At 48.6% G+C, this 17,513-nt stretch overlaps 1 protein-coding gene across 5 annotated transcripts in view; it reads left to right on the forward strand.

The window, feature by feature from the left end:
- HNF1B (HNF1 homeobox B) overlaps positions 1-17,277 on the forward strand; it is a 55,784-nt gene extending 38,507 nt beyond the window's left edge. For 2 of the 5 annotated variants that reach the window (XM_041723883.1, XM_041723885.1), the window contains exons 6-9: positions 717-849; positions 4,671-4,865; positions 7,697-7,815; positions 16,328-17,277. In XM_041723883.1, coding sequence (XP_041579817.1) covers positions 717-849; positions 4,671-4,865; positions 7,697-7,815; positions 16,328-16,348 — 468 coding nt within the window. In that variant the 3' untranslated portion in view covers positions 16,349-17,277. Of the gene's footprint in view, positions 1-713; positions 850-4,670; positions 4,866-7,696; positions 7,816-16,327 lie in introns of all 5 variants that reach the window. The other 3 variants (XM_041723882.1, XM_041723884.1, XM_041723886.1) reach the window with 2 other exon arrangements.
- The last annotated feature ends 236 nt before the right edge of the window (positions 17,278-17,513 follow it).

Genomic DNA, 17,513 nt, shown 5'->3' on the forward strand with positions numbered 1-17,513 from the left:
TTGGGGTAAATCCCCAGCAGTGCAACTGCTGGGTCGTAGGGCAGGTCTATTTTTAACTCTTTGAGGAACCTCCACACAGTTTTCCAGAGTGGCTGCACCACTTCACATTCCCACCAACAGTGCAAGAGGGTTCCCATTTCTCCACATCCTCTCCAACATTTGTGGTTTCCTGTCTTGTTAATTTTCTCCATTCTCACTGGTGTGAGGTGGTATCTCATTATGGTTTTGATTTGTATTTCCCTGATGGCAAGTGATGTGGAGCATTTTCTCATGTGCTTGTTGGCCATGTCTATGTCTTCCTCTGTGAAATTTCTGTTCATGTCTTTTGCCCATTTCATGATTGGATTGAGCAAACACATGTCTTGAGCACCAATAATACAGAAGGCATACAGCAGAATGGAGGATACTTCCAAATTGAGCAAGTGACAGTCCTACGATACCCAGAAACCCAAGAAGTCCTAAGCGCAGCCACATAACTCAAAGACAGTCAATAAATGGAAGCACCATAAGGGGAGGGATTATTGTGTATTTTACTTCTCTGTCTTCAGCGCCCAGAACTGTGCCTGAGCCTCAGTGAATTATTGTTTAATGAATCAATGAGTGGGTGGCTGGGTGAATTAGCTGTGCCAAGAAATTGCTGAGCCACATCGTTTTGAATGCTGTTCTTTGCAGTCCAGAGTCCACTCATGTTCCACTTGTTTTTCTCTCTCCAGCAGATCTCTGTCTCAGGAGGTGGTCTGCCACCTGTCAGCACCTTGACGAATATCCACAGCCTGTCCCATCATAACCCCCAGCAATCTCAAAACCTCATCATGACCCCCCTGTCTGGAGTCATGGCCATTGCACAAAGTAAGCTCCATTGTTGGTCAGAAAACCTGGGGGGCGGGGGGGGGAGAAGTGTGGGAAGGGAGCCAGCCTTATTTTTAAAAAGGTTGATAGAAGACCCCCTTCAAACTCACCTGCCACTCGTAGACTTGATTTCACTTGTTTTTGTTCCTTATCTCTCTTCTCAACAATATTTCAACTGCTCAGCCTAAAGAAAGAGAAAATGATGGAGTCACATTGAGTCTTGGTCACGGCTCACCAGCTGGGCATTCGGGGGCAAATCATTAACCTTACTGGGGTTCAGTTTCCTCATCTGTAAAATGGGTTGCTGAGGTGATCAAATAACAGGGCATAGAGACATGCTTATGAATCTATGTAAAGCATGAGTATGTGTAATATCAGAGCTTATACCTTTGTCTTGTGTTCATTTTTACCTCTAAGGATGTGATAGATTTTCTAGGAAGTTGTGCTGATGTTTCTTTGTGTTGGTTGGAGATGGAGCCATGATAGGCTTCCTTCTAAAGAGGTCACAGGATGCCTCTTTGGTCAGTGGTGACAGTACAGCGAGAGGGAACTCCGAGGCAAACTGTTGTAGCATCTCAGTCTTTAAGGAGAAACACTCCTGAAGACTAGAGATGGATGGATCAGGTCCTTCCAACCCTAGGAGGCTCTCGTTCCACAGCAAGCCTGTAGCTCTCACAGATGCCAGGTCAGGGCACAGGAAGGCAGAGGGGGCTGCACCTGGGGGTGCCTCTCTCAGAATTCTTTTTTTTTTTTAAGATTTTATTTATTTATTCATGGGAGACACAGAGAGAAAGGTCGAGACACAAGCAGAGGGAGAAGGAGGCAGATGGTCAACAATCAGCCACCCAGGTGCCCCTGCCTCTCTCAGAATTCTAATGTCCATGAGTATTCAGTATGTTTTCGGCTTCATCTTGACAGCTCAGGCCAAGTCATCATCGTGACCCTGGGAAGTATTCCCCAGAAGTCTCAGGAGAGATCTGAGGGTGGCACGTTGCCATCTTTCTTTCAATCTGATATCATCCTCTTGTCCTTGGGGCCTCCCTGTATTGAGTGCCTATATACTGACCTTCTCTTTATTTTGTTCCTGCCTTTTCCTATTTCTTTCTCTCTCCCTAAATCAGCTCTAGCTGAGGTATCAACTCAGATCACTTCTGAGGAGGATGGCTTATGTGCTCTTGGAGTGCAAAACAGGGCTAGGCCCTTGGAGGCATGCAGCTTTACTGAGCATGTGTGGTTCTCACTGTATACTCAATTGCTCAGAAGTAGGTGCACTCTGCACCTTTTTTTTCCAAAGAGATATGGGAATAGAGAAGCTTTTAGAGGACTCACAAAATAAAAAACTATTTTAAACTTACTGCCTTTTCACAGGAATATGGTAACCATACTAACACCAGGGTTTGAGAATGAGATAGGATACGTAAAACCAGCTTGCTTGCCTTCTAGAAGATTTGGTTAAAAGACACATGGGTAAGATATGGCACCTCTTTATTTCCACAACCAAAAAGATACACAAACCATTCCACTTACCTTCTTTCTTCCCACATCAAACTTTAGCTGATACACACACACACACACACACACACACACACACTCCTTATCTTTTTCTTAGGCACTAGCTGAACTAAATAGCTTTCCCAGGAGCTATTCCATATTTTTCAATGTTGTTCCTCGTAATTTCTTCCACTCATACTCCTCTACCTTCTTGCTGTATTCTTAATCTCCTACTGCAAATGGGCAGCACCAGAGTGGCCATTGCCCTTGGAAGGGTGTGTGTGTGTGATGCATGCATGTGTGTGTGTGTGTGTGTGTGCGCGCGTGTGTGTGTTTGGAGTTGGGGGGAGCATGAAGAATGGTGAGGATCAGAAAACTTGGCTGAGACATGTGGTCCTGCCCTGTGGAGTGGCTAAAGAATTGCTTGCAGGCATCCTCCTATGGCCAGTCTTGTCTCATTGAGTCTGAGGGTCCTGCCTCGGGCCCATGGAGGCCCACAGAGAATATGACAACAAAGTCCTTGGCACTGCTGACTCCTCCTCATTCTCTATTCACCTACTGGACTGGACAATAAGCTTCTCAGGCAGGAATCTGTGCCTAGTGCCCAGAAAACAGGTGAAAAGGCCAAGAGTCACACTCCGTAGGAGCTAGAATGACATCAGTGGCTCTCGATCCTGGAATTGAGGCACGGCAGCATCATAGACTGTGTTGAAAATAAGATTCCTGGGCCTCACCTCCAAAGGTTCTGACTCATTAAGTCTTGGGTGAGGCGGAGGAATGTATATTTCTTAAAGAGTTCCCCCAGATGATTCTACAGCACAGGCAGGTTTCAGAACTGTGCCCTCAAATGTCATCCATTCTTGACGAGTAATTTGCTTTTCTGGGCAGAGATTTCCCAAAAGAGCAGCAGTAGTGGGCTCCTGGGGAAACAGCAAGTCCGTGGGGCCTCTCAAGGAGACTGAGACCACAGCAGAAGGTAGGGGAGGGAAACAGGATATTAGGGTATCAGGTGAGACTCGAGCTTGGGGACCTGAGCCCCTGGGGAATGGGAGATAGTGCTGGTCTGAGGGGGATCAGAGGACCCAGCCCCAGCACCCCACCAAGAGAGCCAGGAGGGGGCTTATTCTCCTTTCACTTCTGCTCAGGGGTCTCACCTTTGAGGTTTCTGATAACAGTATCAGCTACAGCCCTGAGTAAGCAATGGCTGAGGTCTTTGTGCTATCTCTAGAGGACTTCCCTCAAACCCACTTCTGGAACCTTCTCCATTTCAAGAAAGGCCCTCTAGGTATCTCACACACACTTGTCCAAAAGAGACCTTTTTCTGGATTTTCTTCATCATTCCATCCTGCCCCCCGTTTCACAGAAGCAAGGTCAAGGGAACATTGGCAGCTCTGGGGAAAAGGTTGGAGTGTCTTGCCCCTGATGCTCTCATCCCCACTCCCACCCTGGCTTGGCTGTCTCCCCCAGATTCCTGCCCAGGGAGCACATGGAGTGGGGGATTGGGGGACCAGGGACCTAGTCTCTGCAATGCGGGCCCTGTTCTGAAGAGGCCTTGGGATGTAGAAACAGAACAGTACCACAGAGGCCTCACATCTCCAGAATAGAAAGATGCCAAGAGTTGCTGTCAACTGCCAACCTTCAACTTACATCTTCCTCCTCCCAGCCCCTGGACCTTTGAATGCCACAAACCCTGTGCCACCAGAAAAAGACATATCTGCTCCACAGACTGGCTGAGGTCCGGTATTTTTCCCCCTCTCTGCTCTAGTCAAGAGAATGAGCACCTGACCTCTGCCAAGGTCTTTGCACAAGTCTACTAAATGAGGGGCTTCTGACTTGATACTCCTCAGACTGCAGGTGGTTTGGGTTTTTTTGTTTGTTTTGGTTTTTAATGACAATGTGAGTTCCTGAACACTGCTGCCCTCTGCTGGACAGACAGGTCTGAGCAATAATCTGTGCCTGAGAGGGGCTGCCTTTAACTGCCCCTAGGGCACCCAGGCAGGCCTCTCTCTGCCAGTCAGGCCTGGAGGGAGTGGATGAGTTAGAGGCAGGTTTCCCAGGGCCCTAGCCACCTAAAGGGAGCCAAGTTTGGGAGGAACCACTCAGATCTGTGTAAGCCCATTTCATTCACATCTCACTGTGGAACATGAGCAAGTCAATCTTTCCGAGCCTCCGTTTCTTTGTCTGTAGAATGGATCTATAAAATCATTTCCCATGCAGTCTCTCACGCGAGGCCCAGCCGTGCCTGGCACACAGCAGGGCTGACCATATCTGGCCTCTCACTACTCCCCATCCCCAAAGCCACCTCTGATCTTTCCTTTTTGCTCCCACAGGCCTCAACACCTCCCAAGCACAGAGCGTCCCCGTCATCAACAGTGTGGCCGGCAGCCTGGCAGCCCTTCAGCCTGTCCAGTTCTCCCAGCAGCTGCACAGCCCTCACCAGCAGCCCCTCATGCAGCAGAGTCCCGGCAGCCACATGACCCAGCAGCCCTTCATGGCAGCGGTGACTCAGCTGCAGAACTCCCACAGTAAGGAGGCGGGTGTGGGGTGCGGAGAGTGGGGGTGGGCATCACCAAGGGCCCTAAGCAGCCCACCTCTGCCCTCTCTGAATCTGTACTTGCTCAGAAGTGTACTGATTTGATCACTTTGTTATCAACCCACACAGTTTCTCAACATGACTTTGTGTGGTCTGTGCCTTTCCTAGACCTACCCTCTACCTCCAACATTCCTGGGAGAGGTTGAAAGAGGACAGTTGAGGCCTATGTGTAAAGGGGAGTTGGAGATAGCAGGGGTAGCCCATGTGTGGAACACATGCCATCCCACTCTGGCACCCATGGATGGGCTCACCAGTCAACCACAGCGCCTTTTCCCCATAAGCCTTAACTTGGCCTTTTCAATCTAAAATCCCAAGCAGCCATTACCAAATGACAAGAGTAGGCATGCAATTTGCATTCCCTGAAATTGAAGAATCTTCTAGATTCCCCATGCTGTCCAATTCACATACCCCAAATATCTCTAATCGAGAACCATCGATATAGATGGAAAGTAACATGTGCACGCCATCTTGGATAAGGAATATTAGTGCTTCTGCACTCCCTACCCCACCTGGCCCCCAGGCTAGTTCTCATATCCTATTTCTACAACTACTCCCAAGTCCTATCTTTCAACCAGTTTCCCACCCACCTCCAGCCTCCATCCTGAGCCCCAGGTCAGGATCCAGCCCCTGGCCTACAAGTCTGGGGATAAATCACAGCAGGCACAATCCCACAGGAACACAAAGGAGTCTCTGGAATAGAGCGATCATCTTGGAGTCAGACACACCTAGATTTAAATCCTGGCTCGGAAGCTTACCACCTGTGTAGCCATTGGTAAAGTTACTTAGTCACTCAATTGCCTCATCCATGAAATGGAATGTAGAGTGATTATGGAGATGAAATAAATAACATAGAGTGATTATGGGGATGAAATAAATAACATAGAGTGATTATGGGGATGAAATAAGAATGGGTATGAACCGTGTTTGGTAAACCTAAGAGTTAGAGAAATGCAAGTGATGATTTATTAAGGGACTTTTTAATAGGACGAGGCAGGAATGGGGAAGAGGATTTTTGTTTCTCCCCTGGCTGCCTTAGAGCTGTGAGTCTGAGGCAGAGCAGCCAAGTTCAGCCTTCTTCTATCCTCAGGGCTCTCTCCCCGCCTCAGGCCTGAGGAGCTGGTTTCTAAGCACCATCTCGCATTCCAATCACATATTTTGTGGCTTCTGAAAAAATCTGCCATAACCTGTAGCAGCGTCTGGGACCACGTGTACCTACTTTCCTTTCTCTCAGGGCCCCTACTTGTTCCTGCCCCCTCACCTGGGCAGGATTCCTCAGGGGCCAGGCCCAGGTGAGACTGTCAGAGAGAGGTCCCCAGGGACTTTGGACCACCGAGGCCCAGCTGGGGGCCCCAGGCCCAGGCAATAACCAGCCTCCCTCCACAGAAAAGACAAGATAGGGTAGCAGGGCATGACCTTTACCCCATTTCCTACTAGAGGATGCTATGGTAGAAGAGGCTGGTCTCTCCCTCAGGGCCAAGCATCTACATGCTTCTGTTAGTTGGTCTTGTGACTTGGAATTTATATGAATCTAATGGATAAATCACATGAGTCCAAAATTCTAGACTTGGTAAAGAATACTGGAAAAACTAAAAAAATGGATCACATGTTCCTGGAGGTTTTATTTGAATCTAGTCTCCGTTTGTCTACCATCCTTCCTAGTGATGTCATAAAATGACATATGATGTCATTTTAGTGCAAACTGGAACAACCCAGAATTATTCAATTATACCTGTGTCTAATTATAATGATTAATTTATAATTGCTTGCATAAGACCTGGTGCTTGAATCATGGCAGATATGATAAGCTTACGCTGACCAGCTTGTTTATGTTCGCTAGCTACTTAGAACTTTTTTTTAAAATTTTTTTAACTTATTTATGATAGTCACACAGAGAGAGAGAGAGAGAGGCAGAGACACAGGCAGAGGGAGAAGCAGGCTCCATGCACCGGGAGCCCGACGTGGGATTCGATCCCAGGTCTCCAGGATCGCGCCCTGGGCCAAAGGCAGGTGCCAAACCGTTGTGCCACCCAGGGATCCCCAGAACTTTTTTTTTTAAACTTTTTTTTTTTTTTTTTTTTTTTTATTTATGATAGTCACAGAGAGAGAGAGAGAGGCAGAGACACAGGCAGAGGGAGAAGCAGGCTCCATGCACCGGGAGCCCGACCTGGGATTCGATCCCGGGTCTCCAGGATCGCGCCCTGGGCCAAAGGCAGGCGCCAAACCGCTGCGCCACCCAGGGATCCCCAGAACTTTTTTTTTTAATTATTTATTTATTTATTCATGAGAGACACACAGAGAGAGAGGTAGAGACACAGGCCGAGGGAGAAGCAGGCTCCATGCACTGGGAGCCCAACGTGGGATTCGATCCTGGGTCTCCAGGATCGCGCCCTGGGCCAAAGGCAGGCGCTAAACCGCTGCGCCACCCGGGGATCCCCATCCACTACCATATACAAGACACTGTGCAAAGCTGTTTATGTATTTGGTACAAAGTACTTTACACTTGATGTTTTCTAATCCTACAATAGGTATCATTCCCAATTTACAGATAAGGAAATTGAGGTTAAGCAACTTAATTGAGGAGCCAGGATTTAAACACATGGCCATTCTTTTTACCGCATCATGCTGCCTTCCAAAACCACCAGCGCCACACCCCCTTTTACCTGCCTGGGGACACAGGAGCTATGGTGTGGGATGGGGGGTCTATAGCTGTGTATACACCTGTGTGATCTGCACCTTGTCTTTGTCTTCACTCTGTCTCTCCAGTGTATACACACAAGCAGGAACCCCCCCAGTATTCCCATACCTCCCGGTTTCCATCTGCGATGGTGGTCACAGATACCAGCAGCATCAGTACGCTTACCAACATGTCTTCCAGTAAACAGGTAATGCCAGTGGGATGGGGAGGGGGCAATGTCTGAGGCTATTGATGTGCAGAGAGAGTGTGGAGCCTGGCCCTTCCCAGGTGTCTCGTTACTTGCTAAAGGAATCCCCGGGGTCAGAGGGCAAAGACGGTGGGCCACCGGCTAAAGGGACTTACTGCTCACCCCAACTTCCCCCAACAAGACCACTAAATAACCAGAGCTTAATAAATCACTGGAGACTGGATTACACAGAGCCTTGAGGTATTGAGACTGAATCGTCCCCCATGGACTGATCGGTGATCCATGGAAAAGATGTTTCCAAGGGCTACTTGGGAAAGCCACACCCTCTGTAGCCCACCCTCTGTGTGGGACCTGCTTTCATGCTTTGCAAGAGGGATCTCTGAGGGCTTTCTACAAGTTAGTCGGTGGAAAGGGCGAGTAGTGAGTCAGGGTCCTGAGGCCAACTCCCCCCTCCAGGACCCATGCTGGACCCAGAATGCTCTAAGTTCCAGAGAATGACCCAATTCTACCAAACCATGGAGATTCCCCAGTAGGCAGCCTGGCCTTCCAGGGGCCTGCGTTGACCTGGTGTTTTATAAAAAAAATTAGAATTGACTTCCTGGTGCACTAAAAGTGGGAAATCCAGAGGCTCAGTCACCCTTCCGGCAGATGGCTAGTTCCCACCTCCATGAAGAGCTGATGGAGTAGTAAAGACAGTCAAAGACAAGGCTCGTCCCTGCAGCTTGGACAGCTGGACTGTCATGGGACACCATGAATTAGGAAACAGGGTGAGACATCTGAACACGCCTGGCGATTCCAGAATAATACAATGGGACCTTTTAGGAGCTGGGGTCTGCTCAGTGTGAGAACCATGTGGCCTCTATATTGATTACTAGATAAGTAGGTAACAACCTTGAACTTCATATCAGAGCCTCTCACAGGATTTGGTCTTGTCAATGGTCTTTTTTCCATCTGAGTCCTGTGAACCATACATTCTCCACCACCACGTGCTGCCTAGCAGGTTCTTTCATGGGCTCAGGTTCTCTCTTCTTCCCTTTGCCCACATCTCCTCCTGGTCTCTCAGCATTGTAGATCAGGTGGGTTCTGTGCCTGGTTTTGCCACTTGTTTGGTGATCTTGATCTCTCTGAGCCCTCATTTCTTCACTTTTAAAATGACAGTCATAACATCTACTTGTTCTGAGGATTTGATGAGGTCGTGCAGATTAAGTGCCTGGCATGTCTTGGGTTTGTGCATGTGCACTCATGAACACACACACACACACACACACACACACACACACACACGGCCTGGGCAGCTGGGCTTTGGAGTGGAGGGGAGAGGGAGAGGTGTGTGGGACCTGCTTTGCCACTCTTCTCTCATCCAATGGAAGATGAAAGGACACCTCCCCCCATCACTCTACCCTTCGACTCCTGTGCGATTTCCCACTCTTTGTAGTGAGCAGGGAAAACATTTATCTATGCTCACAAATCTCAGTCAGGGGGGCATTCAGGCGCAGCAGCCCTGCTTGGGAATACCTTCCCCTTTGAAAGGTTTATCAATCCATCTGCCGCTTGGTCAGCCCTAGACAGGGCTCTGATTAATTATTCCTGTCTTTCCCAAGTTGACTTTGATGCTTGCTTGTTGAAACAAGCCCTCTGAATTCAGGAAATGGTTTCTTAATCGAAATACTTCAAGATGCTCTCTGAGACTCGGCCCTGGCCCCCAGATGGCTTCTCCCCTCCACTGGACAGAGTGGCCAGCCGACCTTGAAGCTTCATGAACAGCCCTCCGGAACCACCATGAAGTTGTCCCTATGTCCCTGGGCGGTTCAGGAGTCTAGCAGTAGACTCATTTCTGGGATGAAGAGAAGAGTGATTACACTTAGGATAAAACTATTCACAGGGCACTTTATGTTTAAATCATTTTCTTTTTATTGCCACTTCCTTCATACAGAGGGAGAAACTGAGGTTCAGAGAGGGAGAGTGACCTGCCTAAGATCTCACAGGCGGTCAGTTCTAGAGCTGGACCTTCAGATCCTGGGCTTTGGCTCTAAATCCTGGGCTCCTTCCACTTAAACAATACTTACCTTCCACCCTCCATCTCTAACATACCCACCACATTTGCCACTCTTGTGGTCCTAATGCTCAGGAACAAGAGTAAAATTCAGCCCTACAGAAGTGTTCCAGTCAGGAAACTTTCTTCCTCCAAACTTAAGGAGGAGAGGAATGGGAGAGCGGAATGAAGTCAAGTGAGATTAAAGCGGCTGCCTCCCAACCCAAAGAACTGAGGTGAAGAAATTCGTGCTAACCCTGTCCCTATGGCAAAGGGTCAGAAAGGTGTTCTTAAAGAGACCTGGTAGCAAGTCTGCTTTCTCTTTGTTTTAAAGTATTATCTTCCAAAAGGAGTTTCAAGACTTTTGCTGGGAATCCAGGGGCACATGGTGTGAGAAGAGGAGGATTCCTTGGTCATCTGTGTTGGAGGAACAGCTGGGTTAAACGGCTGGGTTAAACAGTTACACAACATAAGGCGAGGCTTCTCTGAATCTTTCCTATGCTAATGTGCACGGCAAATGGGGCCATGACTGTGCACAGATGCTCCGTGCCAAGGGACACATCCTCCTGGATGATGCTTTTTGAGAGGCATCACAGAGTGCTAGGAAAAGCCAGCGGCCTTGCATCCCTGTTCCTTCCCCAAACCCTCATGTGACCTTGGGCAGTTAATTCACCCTGTGAGACAACCTCTGCATCTCTCATGGGGAAAATCCAACCCCCACCTCACAGGATGTTAACAGTGCCTGAGAGAGTGGCTGATACATGGTCAAGTGCTGCCTCCTTCCCTCTTTCTCCTTTCCATCTGTGATCCTTTAGGAGTTACCTTCTATTGACTCCTTCAGAATTTAACTCCTTGCTTGGTCTACACGGGGCCAGAGGGGATTCCATCAATAAAATTTCTCCAGATCAGAACCATCTCTGAAACACATCCATCCCACTTCTTCAGCCTAGGCTCCAGATGCCTGCTTCCTATTTTTATGCTGATTCACAGATGTGCTCTCACCCACTCCCAGGAAAAAAAGCAAATAGTGCAGGGACTTCTCAGAGCACCAGAGACCTCTGTGCTTAGCCAAATGCCTGGGGTATAGTAGACATTCAGTAAATATGAGTGAATGAATGAATGAATGAATGAATTATTCAGAACTAGCATTTTTTGAGGGCCTCCCATTTGCAAAGCAACACTCCAGGTGCTTCGGCATTCTTACCTTTCCTGGCTACCCTTCCCACCCATTCTCCATTCTGCAAGGTAGATATTTTTTATGCCCAACTTCCTGAGCAAAACACTGAGGTTCAGAGGTGGGGAGACATCTGGCCAAATTCACACAGATGATAAATCTGGAGCTGGACCTACAGACTTTAGTCTTCTCACTCCAAATCCAATCAACAACGCTCACCTTCTAACATCCATTTTTCAGCACTCAGAAAAATGACCCAGGGTTATGTACGCAAAAGGCTAAATAAAGCCAGGATTTGAACTTGTATCTGATCCCAGTGTTTCCATTGTCAGGACAGACATATGACCCAGGGCCTTGTGGATCACATTTCAGGAACCTCAGGCTGGAACTTTGTCACCTGCAGCTCCTGCCTCTGTCCTTTCCAGAACTGCTGCCTCCCCCTCCTCTTCAACCTCAGGTGCCAGCAAGTTACCATCTGAGTGGGTCTGTGCCTGAGCTCCTATAAGACAATGCCCCGCCAGTCTGGAAAAAAAAACACAGCAAGCACTGACATGGGTTAGAGCAAGTGTGGGCAGGCTGCGTGCCGAATCCTGTTTCCACAACCTCTATACCCACTTCCTAGTTTAGAGAGAGGTCAGGAGAGGCTCCCCCCCAGCCAGCAGTCACTCATCAGGGGTGCTGACAAGAAGGAGGCAGACAGCCTCTTAGAAATCCCCAGCAGCTTCCCCCTATTCCAGCCTTCTCCACTGCTGGTCAGGCAGGACAGTGTGATGTTTAATAAGAGCACCAACTGGGCAGTTATGCAGACCCAGGCCTACTATTCTACCACTTTTTCCTGTGTGACCTCAGGGGAAAGTCCTAGCCTCTCTGAGCTTCAGGTTCCTCACTTGTAATACGAGAATAATGATTCCTCTTCTGTGGAGGTCACTGAAAGGAACAAATGCGGTAAGTCTTGTGAGTTCCCAGGTTGGTGCTTGGCTTGAAACACATAGCCCCACATGGCAGCTGGGGCAAACATGGCTTCCCCTGCTGGCCACACTGAGTGTGTCTCAAGCTCAGGAAGGAAGATTGTAAATGGGAAAGGGCACTTATTTCCCCGTGGTCACACGTGGAAGGTAGAAAGGAGTAAAGGAAGTAAAACTTCCTTGTGTTTAGGAGCACAGACTTTTCTCCTGTGAGACTCTGGGCAAGTTGCTTACAATCTGTCTAGGCCTCAGTTCCCTCATCTGTAAAACTAGAAGGATAATCATTACACTTTATGTGTTTGTTTATTATTTTATTTGAGAGGAAGAGAAAGATGAGGGAGGAGTAGAGGGAGAGGGAGAGGGAGAAGCTTCAGCAGGATCCACACCCAGTGTAGAGCCCAACATGGGGCTTGATCTCACAACCCTGAGATCATGACCTGAGCCAAAATCAAGAGTTGGATGCTTAACCGACTGAGCCACCCAGGCACCCCGTCATTATTTTTAATTAACAGAGCCATATTAATCTTTTAAGATTTTATTTATTTATTCATGAGAGACACAGAGAGAAAGAGAGAGGCAGAGTCACAGGCAGAGGGAGAAGCAGGCTCCATGCAGGGATCCCGATGTGGGACTAGATCCCCAGTCTCCAGGACCAGACCCTGGCCAAAGGTGGCGCTAAACCACTGAGCCACCCTGGCTGCTCCAGCCATATTAATCTTAATAATAATAGCGTGAGTTATCTGTAATGTCTCTACTTCCCCAGCCCCAATTCTGTCTTGAGGCTATTCCTGATAGGAGCATTTGTCCTCACATGGCATTGAAACCTCTCCTGTCCTGCTCACTAGTACCATTATGTTTTCCAAACCCAGTGGGTACTTTCCCATCTCTGCCCCTGACATAGCTAATCATTCCCTCCTTTTTGCACGTGGATTTGGGGGCAGTACCCTTTTCTGGTTCTCCCCACTGTGGCACTCCTCATTTCCATAGCTGGCAGCTTGTCTTCCCAACATTTAGTTATTGGAAGGTCCTATAGCTCATTCTCTGTTGTGTTCACTCCTGGGTGATCTCCTCCAATCCCATGGCTTTGAATCAAGTGTACATACTGGTGGATCCAGTAGTTCTTTTTTTTTTTTTTTTTTTTTTTTTTTTAGGTTTTATTTATTTATTCATGAAAGAAACAGGCAGAGGGAGAACTAGCCTCCCTGCAGGGAGTCCGATGCCAGGACCCCAGGATCATGACCTGAGCCAAAGGCAGATGGTCAACCAATGAGCCACCCAGATGCCCTGATCCGGTAGTTCTGTCTCCAGTATAGACCTCTCCCTTGAGTGCCCATTCACAAATCCAATGCATCTTTGGCACGGACATGTACATGCCTAATATATTCGACAAGCTCCGCTTAAATAGGAACTCTTCATTTTGCCCCTATTTCTCCCTACTCAAACTGCTTCTCTATTTCCAAAAATGATACTAGTTGTTCAGAGGAGATACCTTAGAGTCTCCTTGATTTTGCTCTGCACACCCCACAACCAGTCTGCGGATAAATTCCGCTAGGGATCCTGCAAAATGCATCCCATATCTGAGCACTTTTCACCACCCCATCAGTCTAGCCCCTTCCCTCACTCCCTACAGTGGTCACAACTTCCCACTCTCACTCTCACTCCAGGCCCATGATGGTGGTTATGGTCTGCTTGCTACACAGTAGCCAGAATTATCTCTTAAAAGAGGAAACCAAAAATATCACACACACACCCTGCATCAAAACTCTCCAGTAGCTAACCATTCCAACAAAGCCAAAACAGCGGCTTCCAAGGCCCAGTGTGATCAGCCTCCTGCCAACCCTGCGCTTCTCACCTCCCTCCTCTTCTCCCTCTTCCAGTCCGCTTTAGTGGAACTGCATTTGTGGTCTTTTTTAGCCCGGAACACCCCGTAATGCATATCTTTGCCTGGTTGCTCCCACATCTCATCTAGCTCAAATGTTACCACCTCAAGGAAGCCCCTCCTGATTGCCCTCTGTAAATCATTCCCTTTTCCTTCAAATCAGCCTAACCTGTTATCATGCTTATTTTTCTACAGAGCATTCATCTCCATCTGAAATTTTATTTTGTAGACACATGTACATATATATATATACATATATATGCTCACACGTGTATACACACATATATTCATTTACATACTGTTCAAAAACTCTGCGAGGATAGGGACAGGGTCTTAGTCATGGCTGCAACTTCAGTGCCTGAAACAGTGCTAAGCGTATAGAAAACATTCAAAAATGTGTTCAATAAAGGAATGATCATTACCTGCTTCAAAGTGTTGGTGTGCGAATCCTATACAAGGATGTGTGTAAAGCCCTTTCTTGGCATGGTGCCTGGCACACCGTAGGACCTCCATGAATGTTGGCCCTTACCATATGTAATAAGCCCTCTTGAACCAAGGACATCCTTACTACCACCCCTTTCAGAGGGAAGGTGGGCAGGACTCCCGTGGGGCTGGGTATGCTGGGCCTTGGTTCCGAGGGACCACAGCGCAACCCTTATCAACTGTTTGTGTTTAGACTCTGAAGGGGACAAATAATTCTGAGTTCCTTTGACAACATTTAGAGCTCTGCCACCATTTTATTATGTGAGCAAACATTTGATAGCTGGGAAGCCCATCCCTAATGACAGGTCATAGAATCTCGCTGGCGTCTCCTTATCTGCCCTTCTTGTTTGCGCTTCTATTGAAACCTGCAAGGTCACAAGCCATTTCTCTCTCCTCACCTGAAATCTGAAAATTGGAAAAAGGCTGATAGTGGGAAGTCAAGAGACTCAAAAGTGGGGGTGGGTGGCGGGAGGAAGAGGAGGCAAAGGGTATCAGAGGACCCTGACCGGGGCCTCAAGAATTTCAAAGGGTCAGAGCCTGTCCCCTCTAATGAATGTGCAGCTCAATCATGCTCTGAAGAAGGTTCATAGACCAGACCCTGTATAGCCCGGTGCTAATTCTGAGCACTTCTCGTGTGTCGGCTCACCTGACCCCTCAACAACCTCCATTTTATGGGTGAGAACACTGAGGCACAGAGAGGGTGCCTTGACTAAGAACACAAAGCTAATGAAAGACTGTTAACCTCAGAACATGTTAGAAAGAACACGTGCTAGAGGGCACCCAGAACCAGTTTGAATCTGTCTCTATGCTGCCTGAGTTCTGCAAACCTTGGACAATTCACTCTCTTTGAGCTTGTCTTCCTAATCTGTAAAATGGGCATGATGGCAACCTCATACAGGATTATGGGTGGGAGCACTGATTCATGAGATAAGCATGGGATAATAGGCCTTTAGTAGTAATGATAGGTGTGTGTGTGTGCAAATGTGCACACGCGCACCACACACATGACCATGCATGTTGGCTTCTGAGTGTTTAAGGAAGAGTCTTCGGAGAGAGAGCCATTAAAGCCAAAAAGCAGAACTTTCTCCTTAAATGCCAAAACAGGTGAAAGGGAAGGAAGAAACTAGGAAAGCAGAAAGGGCCTCTCTGGAGGGAAAAGGCTAGGAATAATGTTCCATGACAGCTGAAATGAATGAGGCCCAGGGCTCTGGCAGGAGAGGCCTCCCCAGGACGGAGGGTGTGGCTCCTCTGGGAGGGTTTCTCCATCCATCCTAGAGACTCCTGACCCCCACCCCCAGCTCCCCGGGGAAGCCTGGCATCAGAGGCCTTCAGCCTAGATTTTTTGCCTTACTTGGAGCAAGCCTATAGAAAGCATTTTGCAACTTCCCACACTTCTTCCCCAATATGTTGTGTGAGCAAGCAATGATTTTCTCAGGTGCTTCATAGCCTGTTGCTCAGATAGTTCAGTAGCACTGGTACAATCTGGGAGCTGATTAGAAACACAGGTGCCAAGGCCCACCTCAAGCCCACTTGGTCGGAATCCACATTTTTCACAGGCTGTTGGGGACCCATAGATCCATTAAAGTCTGGGAATCGGTGGCCCGGGGGGACCCCTGTCCTTAGAGCTGTTAAGAAAAGGACACTTACTTCCACGAGAGGCAAGAGCTCCCTCCCTTACAAGTTGCAACCCCATGGAGCACACGGTAAGCCCCACGATCGCAGAAAGAGGAGCTTGACTTGAGGATAAAGCTCAGCGAGCTGTGACTCTTTCAAGGTTCGCAGCAGTTCACCTCTGTCCTGAAGTGGCCGGGAAACCTGGCTCGTGAGTTCTCCTACGGGGAGCATGCTTCAGGACCACCATGGGGCACCGGCGGGCCCTTGGCTGGCCGAGTGAGGCCTCAGCTCCCCCAGAGAAGCCAAACGAGTGGCATCATCCCTACTCTCTGCACACAGCTGAGCTCTCTCTCCTCTCTCTACAGTGCCCCCTCCAAGCCTGGTGATGCCCACTCACTGCTCACTTTGTGCACGGCAACAAGGACCCCATTTTCCGCGCCGTCACCCTCCGGGCCGCTGTCACAGAAAAGCCCTGACGCCTGACAGGCACCTCTGAGAGGTCCCTGCCTACCTGACATCCCGCTGGCGCCTCAGACAAGGACAATGCGCTCGGAGGCACAGCCCAGAGGGCAGCTTCCCTTCCCTTCTATGCAGTATTGTCGCCACACCTCTCCGAGATGTCAAGTACTGCCACTCGGCCTCCGGGTAGCAGACAAGAAGCCACGGAGGCGGAAGAGAGAAAGCTGTCGTGTCTACACTGTACTCCTTCATCGAACAAACTGATGCGAAAAACTTGAATCTGTTACTGAAATGAGGAGGACACATGCTATTGAACTGAGCCACACATTCTGTAAATATCAGCAGCCTCCTGTCCTCCCCCGCCCCCCCAGCTGATTGTGAGATTTCTTTTGAAGAAGTAAAATTTCTCCAATGGGTGTAAACTATAACCTACCGTATGTAATTAAGTGCAATTGCCTCTCCATTCCCCTTTCCCCCTACCCTGTATATACCACTAAAGTGTCTATTAGTTCTCTTTGTAAAGACCAGAGTTGGATTTTCAAAGTGATTGTCCCCCCTCACCCTTTTTCCCCCATGGAGAAATACCCCGGGTTGGAAGTGAAGCCTCCTGTCCCTTTCCCTTGGGCCTGGACACACACAGGACGGTCTGGGGCTAACTGCCAGCTCACTCCAATCTCCTGTCATTCAGACACACCTCTGGATCCAGGAGGGGCTGAACCTAGGGCCAGAGTAATATCCTAGCTTCCGGTGGGGGCTTGGGGTTCAGCCGCAAGGCAGGAAAACCGGCTGCTGGATAGCGCAAGGAAAGAGGACCCTTTCAGAGCGCCCTCCATTAAAACAGTTTATTTTATCACTGCCCAGAGTCTCCTATTTCTGTCTCTGATGTTTCCTCTTCCACGATTCCTCCAAGAAACCCTGGCCCTGTTTCCCCATGGACTTTTCCATTTCTTCCACTGGGCTCGTGGCTGTCTCAGTGCCTTGGTGCCAGCTATACTGCTAAGGTAAGGAGAGTTGCTTCCCCCAGCCAGACTCCACAAGGCCCTCCGAGGAGCTCTGACCAGAGCAGAAGGCAACACCTTTGTCTTCCCCATC

This window comes from Vulpes lagopus, chromosome 12 (assembly GCF_018345385.1).
Source record: "Vulpes lagopus strain Blue_001 chromosome 12, ASM1834538v1, whole genome shotgun sequence".
Taxonomy (NCBI): Eukaryota; Metazoa; Chordata; class Mammalia; order Carnivora; family Canidae; genus Vulpes; species Vulpes lagopus.